This window comes from Chelonus insularis, unplaced genomic scaffold (assembly GCF_013357705.1).
Source record: "Chelonus insularis isolate UGA/USDA-ARS -01 unplaced genomic scaffold, ASM1335770v1 contig_145_pilon, whole genome shotgun sequence".
Classification (NCBI taxonomy): Eukaryota; Metazoa; Arthropoda; class Insecta; order Hymenoptera; family Braconidae; genus Chelonus; species Chelonus insularis.
The window spans coordinates 27,604-49,539 of NW_023276386.1; the positions used below are offsets into that span (position 1 = coordinate 27,604).

General features: G+C 27.5%; 6 protein-coding genes across 12 annotated transcripts; 3 read left to right on the plus strand and 3 right to left on the minus strand.

Annotated features, from left to right (window-relative positions):
- Positions 1-2,063: 2,063 nt before the first annotated feature.
- LOC118075093 (uncharacterized) lies at positions 2,064-9,180 on the minus strand. Of its 4 annotated transcripts, none has more exons than XR_004691261.1 (6): positions 8,965-9,180; positions 8,175-8,381; positions 7,957-8,105; positions 6,666-7,213; positions 4,255-6,385; positions 2,064-2,480 (listed from the first exon to the last, which is right to left on the minus strand). XR_004691261.1 is itself a non-coding variant. In XM_035096733.1 (5 exons), the coding sequence occupies exons 2-5, from the start codon at positions 8,371-8,373 to the stop codon at positions 4,591-4,593; spliced, it is 2,691 nt and encodes an 896-aa protein (XP_034952624.1). In that variant the 5' UTR covers positions 8,374-8,381; positions 8,965-9,180; the 3' UTR covers positions 3,954-4,590. The 4 variants fall into 4 exon arrangements, 2 of the variants coding, with proteins under 2 accessions (XP_034952624.1, XP_034952625.1); XR_004691260.1 differs by lacking the exon at positions 2,064-2,480 and adding an exon at positions 3,957-4,115; XM_035096733.1 differs by lacking the exon at positions 2,064-2,480 and having other exon boundaries at positions 3,954-6,385.
- Positions 2,169-3,684, plus strand: LOC118075132 (leucine-rich repeat extensin-like protein 3). Its single transcript, XM_035096802.1, has 3 exons — positions 2,169-2,186; positions 2,259-2,445; positions 3,077-3,684. Exons 1-3 carry the CDS (start codon positions 2,169-2,171, stop codon positions 3,682-3,684), a joined length of 813 nt encoding a protein of 270 aa, XP_034952693.1.
- A 2,575-nt stretch (positions 9,181-11,755) lies between the features above and the next one.
- LOC118075071 (uncharacterized) lies at positions 11,756-13,523 on the minus strand. Its single transcript, XM_035096696.1, has 3 exons — positions 13,150-13,523; positions 12,234-12,538; positions 11,756-12,165 (listed from the first exon to the last, which is right to left on the minus strand). Exons 1-3 carry the CDS (start codon positions 13,379-13,381, stop codon positions 11,995-11,997), a joined length of 708 nt encoding a protein of 235 aa, XP_034952587.1. The 5' UTR covers positions 13,382-13,523; the 3' UTR covers positions 11,756-11,994.
- Positions 13,524-13,948: 425 nt separating this feature from the next.
- LOC118075083 (uncharacterized protein DDB_G0286591-like) lies at positions 13,949-19,676 on the plus strand. Of its 2 annotated transcripts, none has more exons than XM_035096715.1 (4): positions 13,949-14,356; positions 15,853-17,546; positions 18,280-18,661; positions 18,740-19,676. In XM_035096715.1, exons 2-4 carry the CDS (start codon positions 15,859-15,861, stop codon positions 18,863-18,865), a joined length of 2,196 nt encoding a protein of 731 aa, XP_034952606.1. In that variant the 5' UTR covers positions 13,949-14,356; positions 15,853-15,858; the 3' UTR covers positions 18,866-19,676. The 2 variants fall into 2 exon arrangements, with proteins under 2 accessions (XP_034952606.1, XP_034952605.1); XM_035096714.1 differs by lacking the exon at positions 13,949-14,356 and adding an exon at positions 14,636-15,635.
- On the minus strand, positions 19,333-21,106 carry LOC118075084 (coiled-coil domain-containing protein 124-A). 2 transcript variants are annotated; one of them, XM_035096716.1, is made up of 4 exons: positions 20,895-21,106; positions 20,042-20,215; positions 19,701-19,969; positions 19,333-19,605 (listed from the first exon to the last, which is right to left on the minus strand). In XM_035096716.1, exons 2-4 carry the CDS (start codon positions 20,198-20,200, stop codon positions 19,410-19,412), a joined length of 624 nt encoding a protein of 207 aa, XP_034952607.1. In that variant the 5' UTR covers positions 20,201-20,215; positions 20,895-21,106; the 3' UTR covers positions 19,333-19,409. The 2 variants fall into 2 exon arrangements, with proteins under 2 accessions (XP_034952607.1, XP_034952608.1); XM_035096717.1 differs by lacking the exon at positions 20,895-21,106 and adding an exon at positions 20,477-20,618.
- LOC118075085 (UPF0235 protein C15orf40) lies at positions 20,486-21,818 on the plus strand. 2 transcript variants are annotated; one of them, XM_035096720.1, is made up of 5 exons: positions 20,486-20,528; positions 20,820-20,877; positions 21,267-21,363; positions 21,470-21,597; positions 21,678-21,818. In XM_035096720.1, the coding sequence occupies exons 2-5, from the start codon at positions 20,824-20,826 to the stop codon at positions 21,771-21,773; spliced, it is 375 nt and encodes a 124-aa protein (XP_034952611.1). In that variant the 5' UTR covers positions 20,486-20,528; positions 20,820-20,823; the 3' UTR covers positions 21,774-21,818. The 2 variants fall into 2 exon arrangements, with proteins under 2 accessions (XP_034952611.1, XP_034952610.1); XM_035096719.1 differs by lacking the exon at positions 20,486-20,528 and having other exon boundaries at positions 20,730-20,877.
- The last annotated feature ends 118 nt before the right edge of the window (positions 21,819-21,936 follow it).

Below are 21,936 nucleotides of genomic sequence, written 5' to 3' on the forward strand. Positions count from 1 at the left end.
CTATGATAATTAACAAACAGACATCCGGTGATTTGACTTCAAAATATTGAATTGAAGGTCAAGGTTAAAATATGTCAGCAATCATTAATTCATTAATCCTCAATTATATTTTTATTAATAAAATAATATTCTTTTTTTTCTGTAAAATACAAAGTCATACAAGATAAGTTGCAGTAATTGTTGGAATGATCAGCAATATTGTTCAAAATGAATCAATTTCTTGTTGAAGTTTAGAAAAATTAATAAGATATTCATTAGATCATAAATCAAATGCAAATATCAAGTGATAAACAAAAATTTTATAATACTTGTTATTAGTTAATATTCTTTTGTTGATGTATAAATAACAGAAAATAAAAATAACATTTTTAATTTTGCAGACCAAAATGTTTTCTAAAAAATCGTGTGACTTTTGATACTTTTACAACGATAAATTTAGCCAGACTATTTATATCAGAGTTCACACTATCGTTCGTAGAAGGTTCAGTTTAAGGTATAGCATTTACTCTGCAATATGTAAATGAACTTTAGATATACATTTACAATTATTTGTAATTGCACAGAAAATTAAATTAAATATTATACAATGCTTATTATTTAATTTAAGTTGAATAAAAATTATTTTTTTACACAAAAGCTGGTCATTCTTTTTTTTTTTTTTTTTAACAAAATTAACATTGGACTTAGGTTATTCAATTAATATTAAATATAAGATGAAAATTAAAAAAATTAAATTTGTCTCTCTGAATAGCATACAAAAAAAAAATTAGACAAGTTACTTCATAACTTATTCTTCTATTTTAAAAATATGCAATATATAATAAATTTTTAGTTGTTACGAAATTTTTAATGTCTTAGAGGCATTTTTTTATCGTAATTAAATAAATGATGACAATATTTCATTTTTTTTTTTTTACAAATTAAATTAATGGCTTGTTAACAAGAGAACTTTATTTTAAAATCTTTGTGTCTTCGATAGGGGAAGGGAAAAATGTCTTACTCAATTACGAATCAAGTATTCAATCTACTGAAACAAAAAATATTTTCATTTTCAATAAATAAAAGTTGCACTTGTCATTCATAAAATTCTTCATTGAGCAAAAAGTGTCATTAAAAGAAGTATTATTTTTTTATTTCTCATAATGTATGCTACAATATTTTCACAATAAAATCGATTATTTTTTTCTTCTTAAATATTTCTCTGTTTATCTAACAAATTTTCAGGTTGAATAATGATGTGATCATCAATGTTATCTAGGAAAATCAATTCTATCGAAGAATAAATTGAAAAGAATCAATCATAAAAAAGAGTCATAGAATAATGATGAAATAGTTAAGATGTATATTAATAAAAATTCAAAATAATAGTAAGTAATTGATGGTGCATTACATAATCAGTCGTTAGAAGAGTAAAAAGACATAACAGTAATGATTATAGATTCAGGTTGACTGGCCTATGATTCTAGTGTTACGTCGACTCTTGCGCGACTTTGTTGAAGCATCTTTCAAGAGAGGTGCTCGAGCGTTGAACTTAGATAACTCACGTAAACAAAAACTAGACTCGTCAATGTCGATTATTGGAGATACATTTAGCTAGCCTTTTTGTTTGATCGTTCCACATGAAAGATGCTTCTATAGTAATGCGAGTTGGTATTATTTTTACAGTACGAAAAAATTACCAGTTCCTACAATAAAAATGACTTATTCATCAAAGACACTATTTTTTAAAATAAAGATTACTAATGTTCTAATCACAACAAAGATACACACAAAACTTAGGAGATTTTCTTTTAAATTATTTGTCTTCTTATATTTTAAACCTAAAACTATTAAATAAAAAAGAATAGGTAATGTTAATTAAAGATTCTTATGGAATTGATGAAGAATTTGTGCAGATTCGATTGGAGTAATGTTGTTTTGCATCTAGAATTTTCAATACTAAAAAGAAATGTGAATTTGAACAATTCTTAATTTATTATTTTAATGTTGCATTGCAATATAAGTAGGCTTGAGTAACGAAATAATAAGTACATAATCTCGTAAAGTAATAAATTGAGCAAAATTCATCAAGTTTGCGGTTACAGAATGACAGATCTTTTACAATTTAAGAACGCAAAGCCCATATATAAAGGAAGAAGCAGCGTTACTTTTCTAATGAAGAACAAATTATGTTGCTGTTCCGATGGGTAAGTCTTAGATAAATAAGCTTGAAAATCAATTTGATTATATTATAAAAATTAATTAATTACTTCTTATAGTTGGCAATATTAATTTTATTGGCCAACACTTCAAATTGTCATCATAGAGCCAGTAGACAAGCTGGATATAACTATGAACGTCCAAAAATTCCATTTTCATTGCCATCACCCTCTGTAGCAATACCTGCACCGAGTCCACCACGTATTGCTCCACCTCCTGCTACATATTTACCGCCGTACTCACCAGGTAACTTAATTCTTCATTCAATTCTTACTTCAAATCTATGAAAATAAAACACATTAAAAAGTTGCTATACAAATACAAATATCTCTAATTATTTTTCAAATTAAACAGATTGCATTACGTATGGTTTACTTATAGAAATATTATATAAACTATAATTTACATCTTAAGTTAATATGTTATCAAAAATTAAAATATCATATATGATTTAAAATTTTTTTCAAACTTGTATAAAGTTCAGGATAAGATTTCTTAAATCTTTTCACACAGTCAATCAAAAAAAAAGATTGTTAATTTTAATTGAGAGGAGCTTTTGTTAGATTTTCTGTTAAATGAAATGATATTTAAATATAAACTTCCATAGAAGTCAAGTATAAACCTTGATTACTAATGTAAAGAAATTTAAATGCTTAATCACTACTTCTACATTAATAGAGATATAACCTTGTGTAGTATTACGAAGTACATAAAATTTTTTCTTCACAGCACCTGCTCCTCCTCCGCCTCCGCCACCTCCTCCACCTAGTTATCCTGCGCCAGCACCACCACCACCCCCTCCACCGAATTATCCTGCTCCAGCACCTCCTCCGCCGCCACCACCACCACCCCCCTCCACCGAATTATCCTGCTCCAGCACCTCCTCCGTCACCGCCACCCCCACCACCCCAACCGAATTATCTACCTCCGCCGCCATCACCCCGACCTTCTCTTCCACCACCTCCTCCGCCACCCCCTCCACCACCACCACCGCCTCCTCCTCCGCCCACTTATAATTATCCTACACCAACTCCTGCTCCACCACCACCTCCGCCACCCCCTCCCCCTCCACCACCGCCTCCTCCTCCTCCGCCCACTTATAATTATCCTACACCAACTCCTGCTCCGCCACCCCCTCCACCACCGTCGCCTCCTCCTCCCCCGCTCACTTATAATTATCCTACACCAACTCCTGCTCCACCACCGCCTCCGCCACCACCACGACCTTCTCCTCCACCACCACCTCCCCCTCCGCGTCGGCCTCCTCCTAATATTTCAACTCCTGCACCCACATATCTCCCGCCTTATACACCCCAGTATTCACCATCTCCTCCACCTCAACGGCCACAACCACTTCCACCAAGGATACCTTCTCCTCAACCTCCACGACCAACTGCGCCTCCACAAACGTACTCACCAATACCAAGACAACAACCTTCACCATCTTTACCCGGTAGTCGACGTTATTTGCCTCCACCAGGTTAATTAGATCGTTCTATCGATAACTACAGCCGTCCAAATGATGTGTTGTATTTTTTACTGAATATTTTTATTTAAGTCTTATTGTCATTACAGTCTTTACACAATGTGAAGAACTATTGTAACACACACACACTGAATTAATGTATATATCAGTCTTGTTTATAGAAAAGATCAATATGAGAACATTTTTGCATAATGTACTGGATTTATTCACAATGTATAATTTCCATTACAATAATTTCTTACATAAACAACGTATACAAAACTTCGATAACTATTAATACGAATGATACTCATATATCATTTTCTTCTTCATTAAGTGAAATCAAAATTGAACATTCGCACTATTCAAAAATATTAATTGTTATATCTACAACAATCATTTTTTTTTATGGTATATTTTTAATTTACATCATTCTATTTTACGACCGTTACTAGAAATAAAAAAACATTAAATCATTTTTTTTTTAAATATACTTTAAAAAATTATTATGATTGCTTTTTATTTTCTTGTCAATTTCATAATTGCTATTCTGCATAATACTCGAAAATAATTTCAAATAAACTACTTACCCTCGTTCTTAATTGTTCAATGTAAAACATTACAGATCATTAGATATATTAATTGTATATCACATTTTTCAGATAATTATATATTTATAAAGTAAAAGCAAAATCGTTACTTCTTCCAATTATCAATCTCCCACAAATATTATTTTATGCCTTTTTTGATATCATTTGAATACAATTTCTCCCCAGAAAATGAAATTTAATTTTTCTTTTCAGATTTAATATCCACTTTTTCTTATAAAGAATCATCTTCAAGAGATGGGGTGAATTTCTGTCACCTCTAATACGTCATTCAAAACAAAGGTTAATGAACTAGAATGACTAATGATGATTCGTAAATCACCCATCCAACCGTTTGTGTGATAAATCTCTTCTGCCAATTTGTATGATCATTTTTCCTGGTTTAGCAGCTTTAAAGATTTGCAACGCTTTAGCATGTGTAAGACCAGTAACAGGTTGACCATTGATGGCTAAGATCTCATCTCCAATCTTCAAGGTTCCTTCTTCAGCAGCTTGACCATCTTCAATAATATCTTTAACAAAAATCCCTATGTTTCCTATCGAACTATCAGATCCTCCAACAATAGAAAATCCTAGTTTTTTTGAAGCACCCTTTTCTAGTGTAATAGTCAATAATTCCATCTGAGAATTACTTGATTGACGTAATAAAAGATTTGTCTTAGAAGCACGTTTTTTGATAACATGAAATTTACGCATCCCAGTCATTTTTGGAGATGAATCATCATTAATTTTTTCATTATCACTACCTCCTATTGAATTCACAACATTCGTAGTTGTTTTACTTTTATTTAAATCACATCTCATTTCTATGTCTTTAGGTGTATCATTTAATTGAGCTGTTTCCTTATTAACATCATCGAATGTCAAATTTTTGATTGTCCAAACATCGGAATCGCTTTTAGTTCGTTTCAAAGAATCTCTCCAAGCATCATCAAATTCATCTCGTAAAACGAGACGAGGTTCTCTAGCTATTTGAAGTTCGATTTGACCAACACAATTCTTCAATGCAGTTCTAGCTTCTTGAATAGACATCCCTCGTAATCTCCTTCCACTGATACGAACAATTTCGTCTCCAATTTGGATTTGTTTAGATTTTGCTGCTTCTCCATTAGGATCAATTTTAGTTATAATAAAGAAAGGTTTAGCAGCTTCTTGTCTTTCAACGAAAATTCCTAAATTTCCTGGTTGTTTAATAAATAATTTAATAAATTTTAACTCTCGATGATTTAAAAGCTTTGATGATATTGGTAGAGAATTTGGAATTGCAAACATTGGTCTTTTAACTCTGTTAGGTGACACGGTATCCGATGTTTCTGATTCCATTTTAGATCGAGATCTTTTAGGATTATAGTATTCAATATTGTTTATTGGCATAATAGATTTGACTTTTGTTGCAGGTGGACTATCTTTACCAGGTGATACAGCATTATCAAGAAGACTCAATATACTGTGCTGCGATAACTTCTTGTTTCTTGATTTAATTTTCATGTTCTCATGAAAGTTTTGTAATTTCATTCGACATTTATAAGACGTAATATCATTTAATGTAGGCAAGGATCGTTTTTTAAATTTCCTAGTCAAACTTAAATGTGCAGTTTGACAGAAAGTTGGATTTTTTTCAGGCGTTTTGTTCAAATCTGTTAAGCTCTTTGAACTATTTTTATTACTTATAAACAGATTACTTTGAGTTGACATTGACTCTTGATCTGAAAAAGAAACATTAACTCGGCTATTAATAAATGCTTCAAAATTATTGTTATCATCATTATCACTATCATTTGTGTCGGCTTCAATCATCGTAGTAGAAGCATCTGTGTTAACAGATGAGTTGTGAATATCATCCAATTGATGATAATTTTCATTCTCTTTAATAGATGTGCTTTCTAAGTTAATTGATGATTGAGTAAGATTGTTTAATGACAAGTCAATACTTGGAAAATTTACTGACGTTAAAGAAGAACTTTGCGGTTTTCGAGTAACTTGTTCATTATCAAGAGAATCAGTACCAGTTCGAAAACTATCAGTATCATAACCATTCTCTTCATTGCCAAGTCGTAAACTGTTCAATAAATCTTCTAATCTTGATTTGGGAACTTCTTTTTGTAATTTATTGCTGCAATAAAATGGAATACAAAACATTATCAATCCAACAAAAAATTTGGTATAATATATTTCGATTTCTATATTATCAACGATTGATACAAAAATGGCAGATTTACATACTTTCAGTTAGTGTAAGTTTGTTCTTTTCAACAATAAAACAAGACAAAAAAATTTTATATTATTATTAATAAAATTTAGCTCAAAACATATTTTAAAATAAATTTTTACATTAACTGAAAGTAGTAAATCCCTAAAACGAAATCTATGTTAAAATATAAAAAACTATTTACCTTTTTTCTTTGTTAGAGTTATTGTGATTACTTTCCTTTAATTTAAATAAATTTTTCTTAACATGTTTTAATAACTTATTGCAATTTTGTTTAGCAACTTCACAGCCATCAGAATTCAATGCTTCCAAACTTAGTCGTCGTTTTAAACTAGTCTTTGTTTCTAATTTAATTAATGTCTCTTGAATAAATTTGGTGCCTTCTTGTGTTTTCAGAAGTTCATGATGATTCAAAAAATAGTCCAAAACTCTGTGTTGCTCTTGTAAATCACTAATAGCACGACTAAGATGATCTTTTTTTGCACTTAGTAATGATCTCGATTGAATATTTTTTAAATTATTTATCTTAGTTGTTCTCAAAGCACTGTCACTAAGAGTTTTATTCATACGATACAGTGATAAATCTGTATTAGTATCTATCATTTCATTGGAAATAGTTCTGGACAAATCATCATTCTTGTCATTTTTATTATTACGTTCACCAATCTTCAGTAAGTTACGCAATGATTCTACTCTTGATATTTTTTGCGATTTCGGTGAGCTGCATGAACTCTAAAAAATAACAATAAATTATTTCATCTGTGCATTTGAAACAATTAGTAATAAATAAACTATGAGAACATTAATTTTTTTTTCTGAATGGAATAATTATTCTTATATCGAATGAAATTAATTTAAATTTACAAATAAAATGTAATTAAATAGATATAGTTTATGCATTTTCATCAACTCACTGTCATTTTTTAAAAATAATGTTACTTCCGGAAAAAACCAATTCCAATTTTCAAAAACACTTATTTAGTAGAAAATCCATTTGATCAAAAAATTATATTTATAATCGATAAATAAATCAAAATGTGTCAAAAATAAAATTATATGAACATTATAATAAAGAGAGTCTGAAACTGCAATTAAAAGTATATAAAATTAGAAATATTGACGACAAAATAAATTTGATTATTCGTATTGATGTGTGACGATCGTAATCTGAACAAAGACTGAAATTAGTTGAGTCGATAAATTGTTGATGTAACGAAGAAACCGAAATGAATAAATAAATTTTAAGACAATATCACATGTAAACAAAGTAACGTACTTGAATGTTTACATACTATTCTTATATGAGAAATTCGAAAATTTTTTCTAATGATGTTCTACAAGTGTGTAAGATATCACAGAAGATTGTTGTCTTTTTTTTATGCTTACGATAACAACATGAATATTGCCAATTTATTTTCATTGACCAATTATTAAAAATTAACCTAAAATGTGGTTTGAAAAATTTCAAAATTTACATTTAGTTGAATTTCATTACATCCATTGTGATTCGTTCGATTTGGGCTCCAATGATATTTCCGTCCAGATTTTGACAGCAATTCAGTGCTACCGGCTTTTTTCATTTGATTCAATTTACGTCCTACTCTTTTCCCCCATGTAAAAAAATCTGAAATATAATTTTTTACATTTATCCACCATTTTTTTTTTTAATAAATAAATTATGTCATATATTTACCATTTTGAGAATTGAATGAAGGTGTTAATCGATGTATACCTTCGGGTATTTGCTTTGATAAATCAATTTCTGAATGGAATTCTTTCATATCGTAGTGAATTTTATTTGTAATTTCTAGTACTTCATCAATGTGTTTGATTGGAATCGCTGACACAAGTTGTGGACTTGGATCCATTATAGACTTCTTGAATAAATGCATTTTAAAGCCTATTAAAATATAATATTTTATCAATTACATAATGTTAAGATAAAAATATCATTAAAAGTTATGTTTATTATCTATTTATAGCCTACAAATAATGAATACAGACTCATCAGGTCGTACATATCAATTCTATTGCAATTATTTTGGATCAAAAAAATTTAAAAAGAAATTAAATTGGCAGTTCTTAAAATATTATTTAATGGATTTTAAATTTCAAACCAAGTGTCACCTTTTAACCAATATAATAATGAGCGAAATTTTCTAATAATAATAATAAAAACTTTTAAAATGTAATTCGCCAATTAATGGGTCGTAAAATAATGTAAAAAGATTCTACAAATTTTTTTGTTAATAAATCTATAAGATATTTAATAAATATATTCTATTAATAAATTCAGAGAAGTTAGAAGCTGAATTGAACCGTTTGTTGCTCTAAGAAGTCATTAAATCATATCAGTTTACAATAAAAAATAAAATGAATCCCAATATCTTGTGCTGATAAACATAAACAATTGGTACATTATCTGATTAATCTTTTCAAACTTTAATCGTAAAATTAATTTTTTAAATTATCAAGTCACTTACTTTATACTTTACTTGTTATAGTCTACTAAACATTGTGAATATTCTGACTTTTAATTATCTGAAGATCTTTTATTATTATCACAATGTGTATATTTATTGTAATAATAATAATAATTGAAAGATATAAGTAAAAAACGAATACTGTTGCTTATAAAAAAGGTAATTTTGTTTAAACAAATAACAAAATAATTCTACTATTTATATACATATACATATATATATATATATATGAGAAATATACACATTTATTTATATCATAACAATTGATAACTATAAAATATTTTTATTTTCATAACCAAATGCGAATATTAAAATTTCAAAACCAAGTATTGCATGATATTTCAATGGTCTATTATGACACGTGTAAACACAAAACAAAATGTATATCAACATGCAACTACACACTAACGCCTTTCTTTGGCTACTGACATGAAAATTCAAGCCGGATTGAATAGCATGTGTCTCACCAACACACCTTTCTCGGTCAGCTCTTATACATATGATGTTTATTAAGGTGGGGGAACACATTGGCACGAAAATTCTTCATATCAAGAGTCTTAACCTAAGGACAATTGTCTTCACTAATTGTTTTTTACATTCTTGATCAGTATGTAAAAATTTATCAATAATTCAATGAATCATACTTTGAATATGTGTTCCTAGATTTCATCCATTATCTTAAACTCAATAATCTAATTTAGCTGATAAAGGATAAAAAAAAACTCCTAGCAGTTAAGTAATTTTTATTCTTATTTATTATGAATTATTGTTAAATATTTAATTAATTTCATAATATAGATTCATCCAAAACTAGCATAAAGAAATATGCTTAAATGAGAAGAAACAGGTTCTAGATTCATTCACATCCATAAAGAGAGCTTAAAGAGAAAAGACCTTGGTCTGCACTGTACAAACAGGTAACTATATAATAAGACTAGAGCATTGCCTTGTATATTTTACACTGTAGAACTTGCAACATTGATGATATTTAATGATCAAGTACAGTGTAAATTACTAGTAAATATTCAATTGTATTTTAATATTTTTTCAGCGATAATTCAATTCAATTTGACTAATATGAACATGATCTAGCTAAGTTTTTTTTCATGACTTGTATTGAACCATGAACAAAAAAACTTTTATGATAAATATAATAGCAATTAAGATTAAGAAGTTACATTTTTATGGCATTGAAAATTACATTCAATAAATTCTAATACTCAATTTACATCCAAGGGCAGGTAAATGAGCCCAAAAATGGTTGTTTGCTCATTTCCTTAATGATAGTATTATTACTCTGATTCGAATATTGCCTAGTATGCAATAAGAATAATAAAAAGGCTCAGGTATAAATGAATTATCTAACAGTGACAATGATTCAGCGACAACCAAAATTTGTGGAATAATGAAATGAATTTATTTTTAGGATTTTATGAAAACTTTTCATTTATAGAACCTCCTTAAAGTTATTATTATTGAATTTTCATCTTATAATTAACAAAAAAAAATGGTGAGTAATGTTTAAAATAAATGCAATTCTAAAAGTCACTAAATTATTTAATTTTCATAAGATGTATATTTATATACAATCTCAAATAATGAATAAAATTCATTGAAGCTTACATAAATTTAAACTCGAAAAAACTTCAATTACAATTTTAGTGACTTTTCAACCCTTAAATTAGTGTTCATGGGGTATTTCCTGAAAGAGCTGTAGGGGTTCTTCGTAGGTGAGACATATGTCTCGTTATAAATAAGAATCTCTATTAAATAAAAGTTCCTTAGGCGCGTGCCACATGACTTCTTCATTCTTCCTTCTGTAGAGTCCTGTTTGGTACTCACATTTATTCAACCAACCATGAAAATTTAATATTTCTTATAATTTCTAGAGACGTTGACAAAGGGTACAATATTGTTATATGAACTAAGCATATAATAGTTGAAAAAAAGTAACATTCGTTCAATGCAAAATGCAGCTTAACCGAAAACGGTTGAGGTAGTCAAATGTGTAATCAAGGGTTACATGGTTGTGTAGTCCTGTAGCAACTATAGTAACAATATTAAGGCAATTGTTATAGGGTATGTTATTTTATTGACGATGACTAACAACTACCCAATAGATTACCGTTATTTATAGAAATTCATGTTTTTATGTATTTATTGTTGATAACTAATTGCGTAAAGTGATATTAATCTTTGTCTATATAGAAATATTCCATTAACTACTATACTACTAATTTTGAAAGACACCTGTAAATAGGGCTGAACCGTTGATGACACCTGCGTGCATTTAAAAATATTTCTAATTCTGTTTTACATAAATTTCAGTAATATTTCATTTTTAACAAAATTTCATTATCATATTTTCATTTAGCATCATACATACTAGAATTATCATCCATAAAATGGATACTAAAAAAATTACTTAAACTAAATGAATATTATTAAATCATATACAGTCATAAATTTGTTATTAGTGTAATCTATTTCTTTAATGAATAATTCTAGATATATTTCAAAATAACATCAAGTGTTTTAAAAAAAAAATATATGCTTAATTATTGTATTACTCTTTGAAATTAAATTCATTTAATATTTTATTATTGTAACAATATTGATTTCAAATGATTAAATATTAAGCATAATTTATTTTTATGATTTATATTTGAGACTTTAAAAGAAAGTACACACAAATTCTTAAAGTATATATTTTTATTAACAATAATTTTCTTGATATATTGTAAATCTTGTAAAAGTAAAAATATAAAATTTTATTTTATAGTGAGGAAGATGAAGTATAAAATGATTTGAAGAATATAAATCTAATAAATATAAAAAATTTATGAAAAGTACTTTTATATCCTATTCATCATAATTTAAAGAACATTATATTGATTTAATCATAAAGGATGACTATTTTGCACGCCAAACACCTGTTCCAACACCTGGTACATACTATATTTCTTTGCAGGGGTTTACACCTTTAACATGTCAATTGAGTTATTCACTTATTATCATCCATGTTACTTTCTATCCTATCGTTGGAATTTGGTAAGTACCACCAACACATTGGGGAGGTATGCATCTTGTTTGATTCGATGAATTTTCAAATCTTCGATTATCTCCATTATGACACCATGCGTCACAGTGAAATTTATAAAATGGATTCAGACATACTCCGCAATTAAATCCTGTATTAGACTATAAAAATTTATAATGTATAATTATCTACCATAATATTAAGATAATAATTATAAATGAAATAATACCTGTGATGGTGGATAGCCAAAACCAAAGAAGAAAAAGAATGGAAATTGAGAGGGCTGATTTGGATGTGTAAGATTGATATTATTATTAATATCAATATTAGTAGTAATATTAGTTGTTGGAAAAGAAGAAGGTGGTGTATTATTTTTACATTCAGAGCTGACACATTCCGTTTCTGTTTCATACTGAGTGATAATCTGTGTTGTTTCTTTAGTTCTCTTCAGACAACGATGGTAACAGTGATGATAACATTGAGTTGATTGACATTGATCTATACCACAGGAACTGAGACATGATTTTGGATCATCTATTGAAAAACAATAACAAAAAAGGACTTGTTATTATTTAAATTAAACCAAGGTGTCAGGTAGGCATCTATTTTATTGGTTGTAGCTTAATTATACTGCTAACTAATCTTTTTTTTCTAGAGTCAATAATTAAATGAATTTTTTTTCAGCAAAATAGTATTTTATCGACAGTTATTTTTTTAATTATTCAGGTGACAATGGCATATGATACTTTATTTAAATATTATTATAAATATTTTAATAATTCAACTTATTTTATAATAAATAGGAATAGAAGCTAAGAATGAATAGATCTATTTAAAATAAAAAGTAAAGACAAAATATAAAGTTTATAGTTGTATTGAAGGATCTTTTTTTTTTGGAGCAAAAAAGACATATTAGATGTAAATAAGGTACTTTTGATTTAATCTGGATTCAATTCTCGACACTTTTCTGCTTGCGTTCATGTTCAATTCATATTAACTAAATTATTCAGTGCCATATGTGTTATAGTTGGCATATTCAAATAATTTATTTCTATTTTCTAAATAAAGGTAATAACTATTTGATTGAATTCAATTAAATATAATTCATTAAATGGAATAACTTTGATGTATTAAAATATACTGACCAGTTTTATTGTAATAATGATCATAATGTCCATGGTGCCTCCTATGTCGTTTCAAACATTTAATGTATGTTCTGTAATCCGAATTCCGACAGTCCACAAGAACATTATGATTATTATTTCCCGCTTCATGTTCTTCTTTTGACAATAAACTGTTGGATTCTTGAGATGTCACTGACCAATTTAAAACCGTTTGGGCTGTTATGAAAACAATTATACAAATGCTTGATTTCATTTTAACCTTAGAATGAGAATAATCTTTTTTCCATGAGCTTAAGATTTTATATTAATGTTCACTATCTTAAAGTAATGATTTTTACCAACATTATGTTCAAAGTATATTTATAAGATATGGGGCATTGCACTTGGTAAATATTTAGTGAGTAAATTTTTGTACTCAGATATGTTCACTAGATCAATAATTTTATATTACTTATCTGGAATGTGAAATTCGCTTTTAAATATAAATGTTTACAGAATATTACTTAAATATTACCTTGGTATGTACTGTCAGTTTTTCCAATTATTTCATAAATCTCATTGTATTTATTTGTTAAGGAATTTGCAGTTTATTTTTTTTTTTTAACAAATTATAATAAAAATATGAATTATCAGGGCAAGATACAAATAAAAAAAAAATAAATGATAATACTAATCTGTATTATCAAATAATAAATAAGACTACAATTTTATATTAACTGAAAAATGAATTTAATAATCTGTGATTTGATTAAGAATATGTAAAAATGATGTCAAATTATCTTGTACATTTTTATGAGAAAGGGTTTATTTTTTAAATTTATTACTTTGTACATAGACTTTTAAGATTATAAAGCAAATTTAACATCAAGTATGGAAAAATATTTTATCTGCAGGAAGCGAGTCTTTTGCAAGTACCCATTTTTGTTTAAGTATGACGAAATGACTCGAACATATACAAGATTATTTAGCTTTTAAATAATATAATACAAAAATTATAAATATATTTTACTCAATTTAATACTTTTTATAGGTTGTATTTAAATCATGTACATAATCCACTATGATGTGATTGCCATTGTTGACTTAACATTGCTCAAATCATAATAACCTCTATTTCAACGTTAATTAGCAAAAAAAAAAAAAAAAGAATTTAAGAAAAAAATATCAGTGATACAAATGCCGAAGTTCATTCAAGAGCAATCCATAATTGGTACTTGACACAATTAAAGTAAGTTAATGACTAAAATTAAATTTTAAGTCAACTGTTTATTTTTAATTAATTCCTGAACATTTATTTGTATACTTTTCATGCATTATGAAATTTTTTTTTTTATTATAATTGCATAAAGATATGTTTATAAATTTTAATTATAATAAGTTGACAATTTTATCACGTAGTCTTTAATTTAAATTCCCATCATATAATAAAGTCATCCGTTATATCATTAATAGTTTCAACTGTTCATAACATTAATAAAAATATACCTGTACGACGTATAGTATATTTTGCAAACAATTTTTATAAAAATAGTTTAAAATAATCCAATAATTTAAATGAATAAAAGTAAGGTCTGTGAATAGAGTTATAGATATAGATAAATTTTTGAAATAAATATGAACACAAGAGCTTCTGAAACCTGGGAAATAACGGGGCCAGGAGCGGGTGGAAGGTTCGTAAACCTGTTCAACAGATCTTGACGCTTTCTCAGTGCAATGGCCGCCGTGACCTATACGTCAGTGTGTCAATTGTGTTTAAATTTCGTTTGGTGTGTTGCTCTACATCTTCAACAATGTGTATACAGTTTTTTTCGATACATTTGGGACAGTTTTATTATTCAAAGTGGTTTGTTCATACGTTCGATTATCTCACATGTCTTATATTTCCGGTGAAACAGACAATGTGCCAAGACTACTTGCCGCTGGCAAGCGGCTGTCAGTATGCGTTGTGGTATTATGGTGCACAAGTTAACACATTTGATATTAAAATAAACGAAAGTTCGTAGTTACTTTTTTAAAAATGAATATATCAATGAATAAAACTTCAAATAAACTGAATAAACACTTATGAGTGTGAAGTCTATAAAACTTGGATTTTGGTTACCGTACTTTCAAAGAATGTTATAGATTAAGTTGAGAGTCTCTGACAAAAGCAACAAGTAGATGGACGAACTTGATTAGATTTAATATAACTATAATTTGTGCTTTATTATTAATTTAAATAATCATTTAAAATAATGTATTTATTTTAATAGAATTATGAAGCATTCAATAACATGAAGTGATAAAAATTTTGAAATTATCAATTCAATACAAGTGTGTTTATAGAATGAGTATTGGTTATACAGTTATAAACTATTGTGGTGACGCATAAATTAACAATAGATTTTTATGTAATTTGTATATAAAAATTGGTATATATGATGCATAGAGATATTCATAACGAATTAGATTAGAAATCGGGTTTTTCTATCCCAAACAGGTGCAGTAGCTACCATAAATATACAAAGGTAAAGAAGTAATACTTTCATTTTTTCGAAGAGAAATCTTACATTGCATGTCAGAATGCGATAAATGCTGACTAATATAAATATAAACCAAGAAGTAACTAATTATTTTTAAGTAGTATAATTGAAAAGATTATTAAATTTGTATATTCACTGATTGAACATAATTTATAGCAAATTGTATGATTAAAATAAAAATATTATTTTTAATTGTTTTCAGAAAAACATGGAAGCAGAAGCAACTACTGAGAATCCAAGACCCCCTTGGTATACAGAAATTTTCAAATATTTTAAAAGTCACAATCGTATTGATCCAGGTAAAATTGAATTACCAGATTGTGATTTTTTAATAATAAAACCCGGTCGTACTCTTCGGATTTTAAAACCAACACCAATGCAAAGTGGATTCTATGAATTAAATTCTGACCGACCGGAATCTATTAATGAAAATTTTATCACACGATGGACAAAGAGACCTCACTCAGTCAATAATTGTAGATGCTCTTTTCGTCAGTCATCTAAATTAGAAATGACTGAAGAATGGATTTCTACAAAAATAAATCAAATAAAACAAAATTTATCGGAAGTTGAAGTAAATAATGATAATGTAAATGAAATAGATAAGAAACTTTCTGTTACCACGGAATCCTCTAGAGAAATGAATGACAGTTTTGTAAATATTAATTTACTTTCTAATAATCAAATTGTAAAAAGTAATATTGTTAAAGATTTAGAAACATACATAGATAAACTTCTTAATGAAATTTTATCTGATACTATGAAATTTATGAATGATTCTGACAATACTCTAAGAAAAAGTTATCAAGCTCTTAATAAAATAAATCAACAAATTAATCCAATGAAAGAAAATGAATGTGATACTCAACTTTCAAAAAGCTCGTTAGACATAAGCTTTATTTTTCATGGTAACGATCATGATCAAATCAATTATAAGAATGATTACAAAAATGAAGGCTACACCAATCAAGTATTTGTTGGATCTGATGATGATCCTGACTGTTTAAATTTTTACCTCAAACAACCAGTTGGAAGTTCGAGAAAGCATGATATTATGGATTGCGTAGATTCTGGAATAAATAGTGTTGAAACTATTGAATTTCCTATTGAATCAGATCTTAATCTTGAAGAATCTTTAATGCAAATTATAGATGAGAAGTTTGGTTATTCTTCTCCCTTGAAAGAACTGACTAATCAAAATACTCAAGAAACTTTTATTGATAGTATTCAAGATAATGAGGATAAAAATAAAGTAAATAGTAGTAAAGTAGCTTTACATAATTACAATATATGTAACTTCTCGGCTACTGATGAGAACAAAGTGATAAATTTTAAGAATCAATCTAATGATGAAAAATTTAATTTGACAGAAAATGTAAACACTACACCGGATATCAACAAACCGGACCAAATATTAAAACCTGTAACTTTTTTATGTGAAGAATTGTCTGTAAACGTTGATAATAATTCTCACCATGACAACAATAATAAGATAACTAGAAAAGAAAAGAATCTCAACAATGATAATCAATTGGAAGAAAAAAAAATAGAAATAGAAGATTACAAAGTAACATGGAAAGATTACACTGAATCTAGTCAAAATGACAACGAATCTCTGACAAATTCAGTTATTTGTCGCAGACATAAAAAACCTATTATAGTATTTTTTCATGGGTTTGGGTCATCTTCAGAAGCTTTTAAACATCAACTTGAATACTTTACGCAAATGGGTTATCCCTGTATTGCACCTGATATGTTGGGACATGGAATGAGTTCAACACCAAATAAATCTCGAGATTATCATTTTGATAAGCTACTTAACGACCTGGAAGTTGTTCTTAAACACTATGCTTTTCAGTCAGGACAAAAATGCGTTTTGGTCGCACATAATTACGGGTAATTAGCTCTATAATATTGCTTCTTTTGTTACTATAAAAATGATGAAAAAGTTATCGTTATGATTATGAACAGAATGTAAACAATTTACGAGAATGTAATTAAGCTATTATTTTTTAATTGAAGAAAAATATCCTAATTTCTACAGAAAACCCGAAATTTTTGATTGTATTCTTTATTTTTAAATAATCAATTGAAAACTGTCAAGTTCCTTTAAATTTTTTTCCTCCATGAGTCTATAGTTCTTTACAAATCATAACACAAGTTTTTTTTTCGCAAGTTTATTAAAATTACATTTATTTATTTGTTGACAATTATTGCATTAAATTTTGCCTCATTTACACACATATATTTGACCATTAAAAATACCTTACTTGATTAATTTTTTGGAGTTAAAAGTAAATTCTCATGAAATACTACCAATGATATAATAGAAAACTCTTTCACATTCATTCTTATTTAAATATATAATACAATATATTGAAATTTATTAATGAAACATGTCGTTAATTTACTCCATTTAAACAATGAAAATATTCGACACAAAATTAAGATAGTATTAACAGATATTATTTGGAAGACAATTTATATTTAATGAAGTTTAGAGTCATATTTAATTACTTTTCACTCAACATTGTCAGATGTAGGTAGTAAAATATTGTGTAACTGTTTGTGAAAAAAAAAGAATCAATAAAATAGAAAGCTCATAATAAATAATATATGACTGTTTCAGATGTAGTTTTGCAACTGCTCTAGCATGTAAATATTCAAATGAAATTCATCAATTGGTATTGATATCTGGTGGCGGACCCACCCCATTAGCTCCACCATCTAAGGAAGGTACGGGTCATTGCTGTTTAAGAATAGTCCTTTCACCGCTTTTAATGTGTGGTCTTCATCGAGAGTTATTATATTCTGTAAAAGGCCGGCAGCATCCTTACTGCGGTCTAGAATCACAGGGCCAATGGCCATCTCATATGCAATATGTATTAGATGGAATGGTTTGGCCTGAAGGTGATTATATTTTCCATAGAAGAATTTGTACACCAACGCTTCTTATTCATGGACTTAGAGATAAAAAAGTATCATTGGTTCAAGAATGTCAAATGGAAAGAGTAAGTAACCAACATGTATTCAAATATAAATTTACGTATTCATACTCATACTAATAGATAATCATATCTTTTTTTTAGACAATAGTGAAAGCTTTTTTAGAAGCCATTCCTACAGCTGGGCATGCACCTATGATAGACACTCCTGAACAAGTTAATCACATGATACACTGTTTCATAGATTTATGGAAAAGAAAAAATCGGTGATATCACTGAGGCTAATTTTATTAGATGGTTCAATTAAAACCAAAATTTATTAACATTAATGCTGTTATATATTATTCTTAATCTGATGAACCTTTTATGATGCTAATAAGATATATAGCGGCAACGCTAAAAGTGAAAACTAAACATTCAAAAATAACAATTGAAATTTAGAAGCCAATTAAGTTATACTCTTAATTATTTATCTGATAGCTAAATTGAATAATAGAATAAGATGTAAAGTAAAACTGTTTAACACAGTGTACACTTGTAATTTTTGCGCTTCAATAATTGTGCCAAAAACATTCGAGATCAATAGAAGTAATCAATTGCCGCACAGAATATCTTTAATTATTCTGATGTATATTTGCAGAATTAATGAAATTACTTGACTGCGCATATTGTAAGATGTACCAAAGATAATTTTATCTAATTTTATATAATGTATCTCTTTCATACTAAAACATAAATTATTGGATTTAAATTTATTTTTTAAAAATTTCTATCTAAGTCTACCACATTACTTGTTCAAATTGAGGCTTAATGATCAGTGATTTAGAAGTCTTTGATTGAGTGGGTTTTCAGGAGATTTCATCCATTCTTTTTTTAATATTTGCTTTAATTGACTTAGCCTTAATGTTGGATTTTGTTCCTTGATAATGGGCATCATACGTTCTTCGAAACTTGCATAGGCTGCCTTCACACGTTTCTCTGGATGTCGGTCAATTTCCGGATCTTTCAAACTAGTTTTTAAGAATTATAGTAATATTATTTATTATAATTTTAACAATAAAAGACATTTATTAAGAAGTAATTTATTTGTTAAGCTTATTCATACCTCAATATTGATAAAGCTTCATCAATTCCATGTGCTGTTTCACCTTCTACAGTTATTCTATTCAAATTTTCTTCGATAGGTTTATGCTCTTCTTTCTTATTAGTAGTTACTTGATTTCGTTTTTCTGTTGCTGCTGTAATTTCAGCCCTAGTAATCTTTGAAGGTGGTTGTTTACTACTTACTTTTATAGTAGCCATTTCTTTTTCTAATAATGCTTTTACTTCTGCTTTTTTTTCTAATTGTTGCAGTCGTTTTTTCTCCATTTCTTCCTAGAATTTTATAAGAATTAAATAATTTTCTGATAAAAACTTTTATTAAATTAAAAAATCAATTTCACTTACTTGTTTTTGTTTCTTTTTCAATACTTGTTTATCATCATCTTGCCAAGCTTTATCTTCAGCTTCTTGAGCCTTTTTTGATAATTCAGCTTCCTTCATAGCTGCTTTGCGAGCTCTTGCTACAACAGCTTTGCTGTTTTCTCCCAAAAATTTTTTTGGCATTTTGTTTAACAATCTCTGCAATAATTTAGAACAAAAATCAATTTCTAAATTAAATAAAGTATTTTTTTCAACGAAATTTGTCTAAATTTAATCACTCATAACTATATTTAAATATAATATTCAAAAACAGAATTTTTATTGCATTTATAAATTTAATGCTGTCTATATTATATCAAATTATGTATTTTTCATGTTTTTCAATAATAAACGTTTACTATTAATAAACTAAGAACTGTTAATAATAAGAAAATTAAAATCAAATAACTAAAAGTTAACCTCTAAATTTTGGTTTGCGTTTGCAGTGTTGTGCTCATAAGAGTCTATAAAGGTTAGAGACAATCAATCTAGTGCGTTTGTGTATATAAATTACCAATATTATTAATTGATTCACTCTTTTTGTGTAACCAATTTAAAGTTTAAAAAATTTTATGACTTTCAACTTTGTAATTTTATCGTTTAATTCACAAAAATCAAACACATTAAGATTGCAAGGTTAAATTGAAGAAAATGATTTCATGACAGTTTCGATTTAAACGAGTGTTATCAATTAACAAATGTTGAATATTACACGTAAACTACAAAAAAGTGTTACAATTAATCACATTGAATTATTACACAGAGTAATGTCGAAATCATCAAAGAAGACGAAAAAAAATTTGCCAAATTCAAAAAATGAAGTACGTTTTAAACTTACACTTTACTATGTATAATTTCTTATAATTTCACTTCTTATGAATTAAACTAGTATTTGTTATATCACTGTCATATTATTTATAACTTAAATTCTAACCATTAAAATTTTATCTATTTAAAATTTAAAAGACTGTAAAAAACATGATCACTAGACAACTTGCTGTATCAAGTGATATGTATGAAATAGTATGAGTGAGAACACCTACAATACAAGTATGGATGAGATGATGTGTTTGAAGCAAATTCTTGTATGTAACTGACTTTGATCCGCAAGAGGGTGTACAATAATTTAATCTCTTTTGACTTTTGTATTTAGTAAAATACATTTTTGTTTATTTCATACAATAAATTTAAAAAAAATAATAACTTTCAGGAATCACCAATTTCAAGTCCAATTATTGATGGTAAAGATGGAAATGTAAAAATAATTATTCATGCAAAGCCAGGAGCAAAATTTAATCAAATAACAGGTATACTTTAATTAATTTATTATCATTGAACATATGTGCATTATTAATATTATTATATAATAATAAAAAATTCATTTTTTTAACTAAATCAATTCTATTGATGTAGATATTACTCCAGAAGCTGTTGATGTTGCAATATCCGCTCCTCCCGTTGAAGGAGAAGCAAATACTGAATTAATTAAGTATTTAGCATCTTTATTAGGTGTAAGAAAATCAGATATTTCCCTCGATAAGGTTTTTATTTTTTTTTAGATAATTAAATATATGAAAATATAAAATTATAATATAAATCAATTTCTTTGAACTTTAAACAGGGCTCTCGAAGTCGCCAGAAAATAGTATCTGTAACCAATAACACGGCATCACAAATTTTGCAGAAATTACAAGAGGAGAAAAAAGTTCCTTCTTAATTATTGTTAATTAAATGGGGATAAATAATGTTTCATAAATAAAAACGTGAGTTGTCATTTTATTTTTAATAAAATATTTATTATATGAAAAATAAGTTATTTTTATGATAATGACTTACATTTAGTTGATGAACTCAAATGTATTTGTCTAAAGTATCATTAA

What these genes read in the sequence shown, in the direction of transcription:
- LOC118075132 (XM_035096802.1), top strand. An exon ending in TTTACCGCCGTACTCACCAG is followed by an intron (nt 2,446 to 3,076) that starts GTAACTTAATTC and finishes ATCCTGCTCCAG; the next exon opens with CACCTCCTCCGTCACCGCCA.
- LOC118075093 (XM_035096733.1), bottom strand. Translation starts at nt 8,373, where the DNA reads ATGCATTTATTCAAGAAGTCTATAATGGATCCAAGTCCACAACTTGTG. An exon ending in TTCATTCAATTCTCAAAATG is followed by an intron (nt 8,106 to 8,174) that starts GTAAATATATGA and finishes ATTATATTTCAG; the next exon opens with ATTTTTTTACATGGGGGAAA. An exon ending in AACTCTAACAAAGAAAAAAG is followed by an intron (nt 6,386 to 6,665) that starts GTAAATAGTTTT and finishes ATTTTATTGCAG; the next exon opens with CAATAAATTACAAAAAGAAG.
- LOC118075071 (XM_035096696.1), bottom strand. Translation starts at nt 13,381, where the DNA reads ATGAAATCAAGCATTTGTATAATTGTTTTCATAACAGCCCAAACGGTT. An exon ending in TCATTATTACAATAAAACTG is followed by an intron (nt 12,539 to 13,149) that starts GTCAGTATATTT and finishes GTTTTTCAATAG; the next exon opens with ATGATCCAAAATCATGTCTC. An exon ending in TTGGCTATCCACCATCACAG is followed by an intron (nt 12,166 to 12,233) that starts GTATTATTTCAT and finishes AAATTTTTATAG; the next exon opens with TCTAATACAGGATTTAATTG.
- LOC118075083 (XM_035096715.1), top strand. Translation starts at nt 15,859, where the DNA reads ATGGAAGCAGAAGCAACTACTGAGAATCCAAGACCCCCTTGGTATACA. An exon ending in TTGGTCGCACATAATTACGG is followed by an intron (nt 17,547 to 18,279) that starts GTAATTAGCTCT and finishes TGACTGTTTCAG; the next exon opens with ATGTAGTTTTGCAACTGCTC. An exon ending in AAGAATGTCAAATGGAAAGA is followed by an intron (nt 18,662 to 18,739) that starts GTAAGTAACCAA and finishes TCTTTTTTTTAG; the next exon opens with ACAATAGTGAAAGCTTTTTT.
- LOC118075084 (XM_035096716.1), bottom strand. Translation starts at nt 20,200, where the DNA reads ATGCCAAAAAAATTTTTGGGAGAAAACAGCAAAGCTGTTGTAGCAAGA. An exon ending in TGAAAAAGAAACAAAAACAA is followed by an intron (nt 19,970 to 20,041) that starts GTAAGTGAAATT and finishes ATAAAATTCTAG; the next exon opens with GAAGAAATGGAGAAAAAACG. An exon ending in GAAGCTTTATCAATATTGAG is followed by an intron (nt 19,606 to 19,700) that starts GTATGAATAAGC and finishes CTTAAAAACTAG; the next exon opens with TTTGAAAGATCCGGAAATTG.
- LOC118075085 (XM_035096719.1), top strand. Translation starts at nt 20,755, where the DNA reads ATGTTGAATATTACACGTAAACTACAAAAAAGTGTTACAATTAATCAC. An exon ending in TGCCAAATTCAAAAAATGAA is followed by an intron (nt 20,878 to 21,266) that starts GTACGTTTTAAA and finishes AATAACTTTCAG; the next exon opens with GAATCACCAATTTCAAGTCC. An exon ending in CAGATATTTCCCTCGATAAG is followed by an intron (nt 21,598 to 21,677) that starts GTTTTTATTTTT and finishes AACTTTAAACAG; the next exon opens with GGCTCTCGAAGTCGCCAGAA.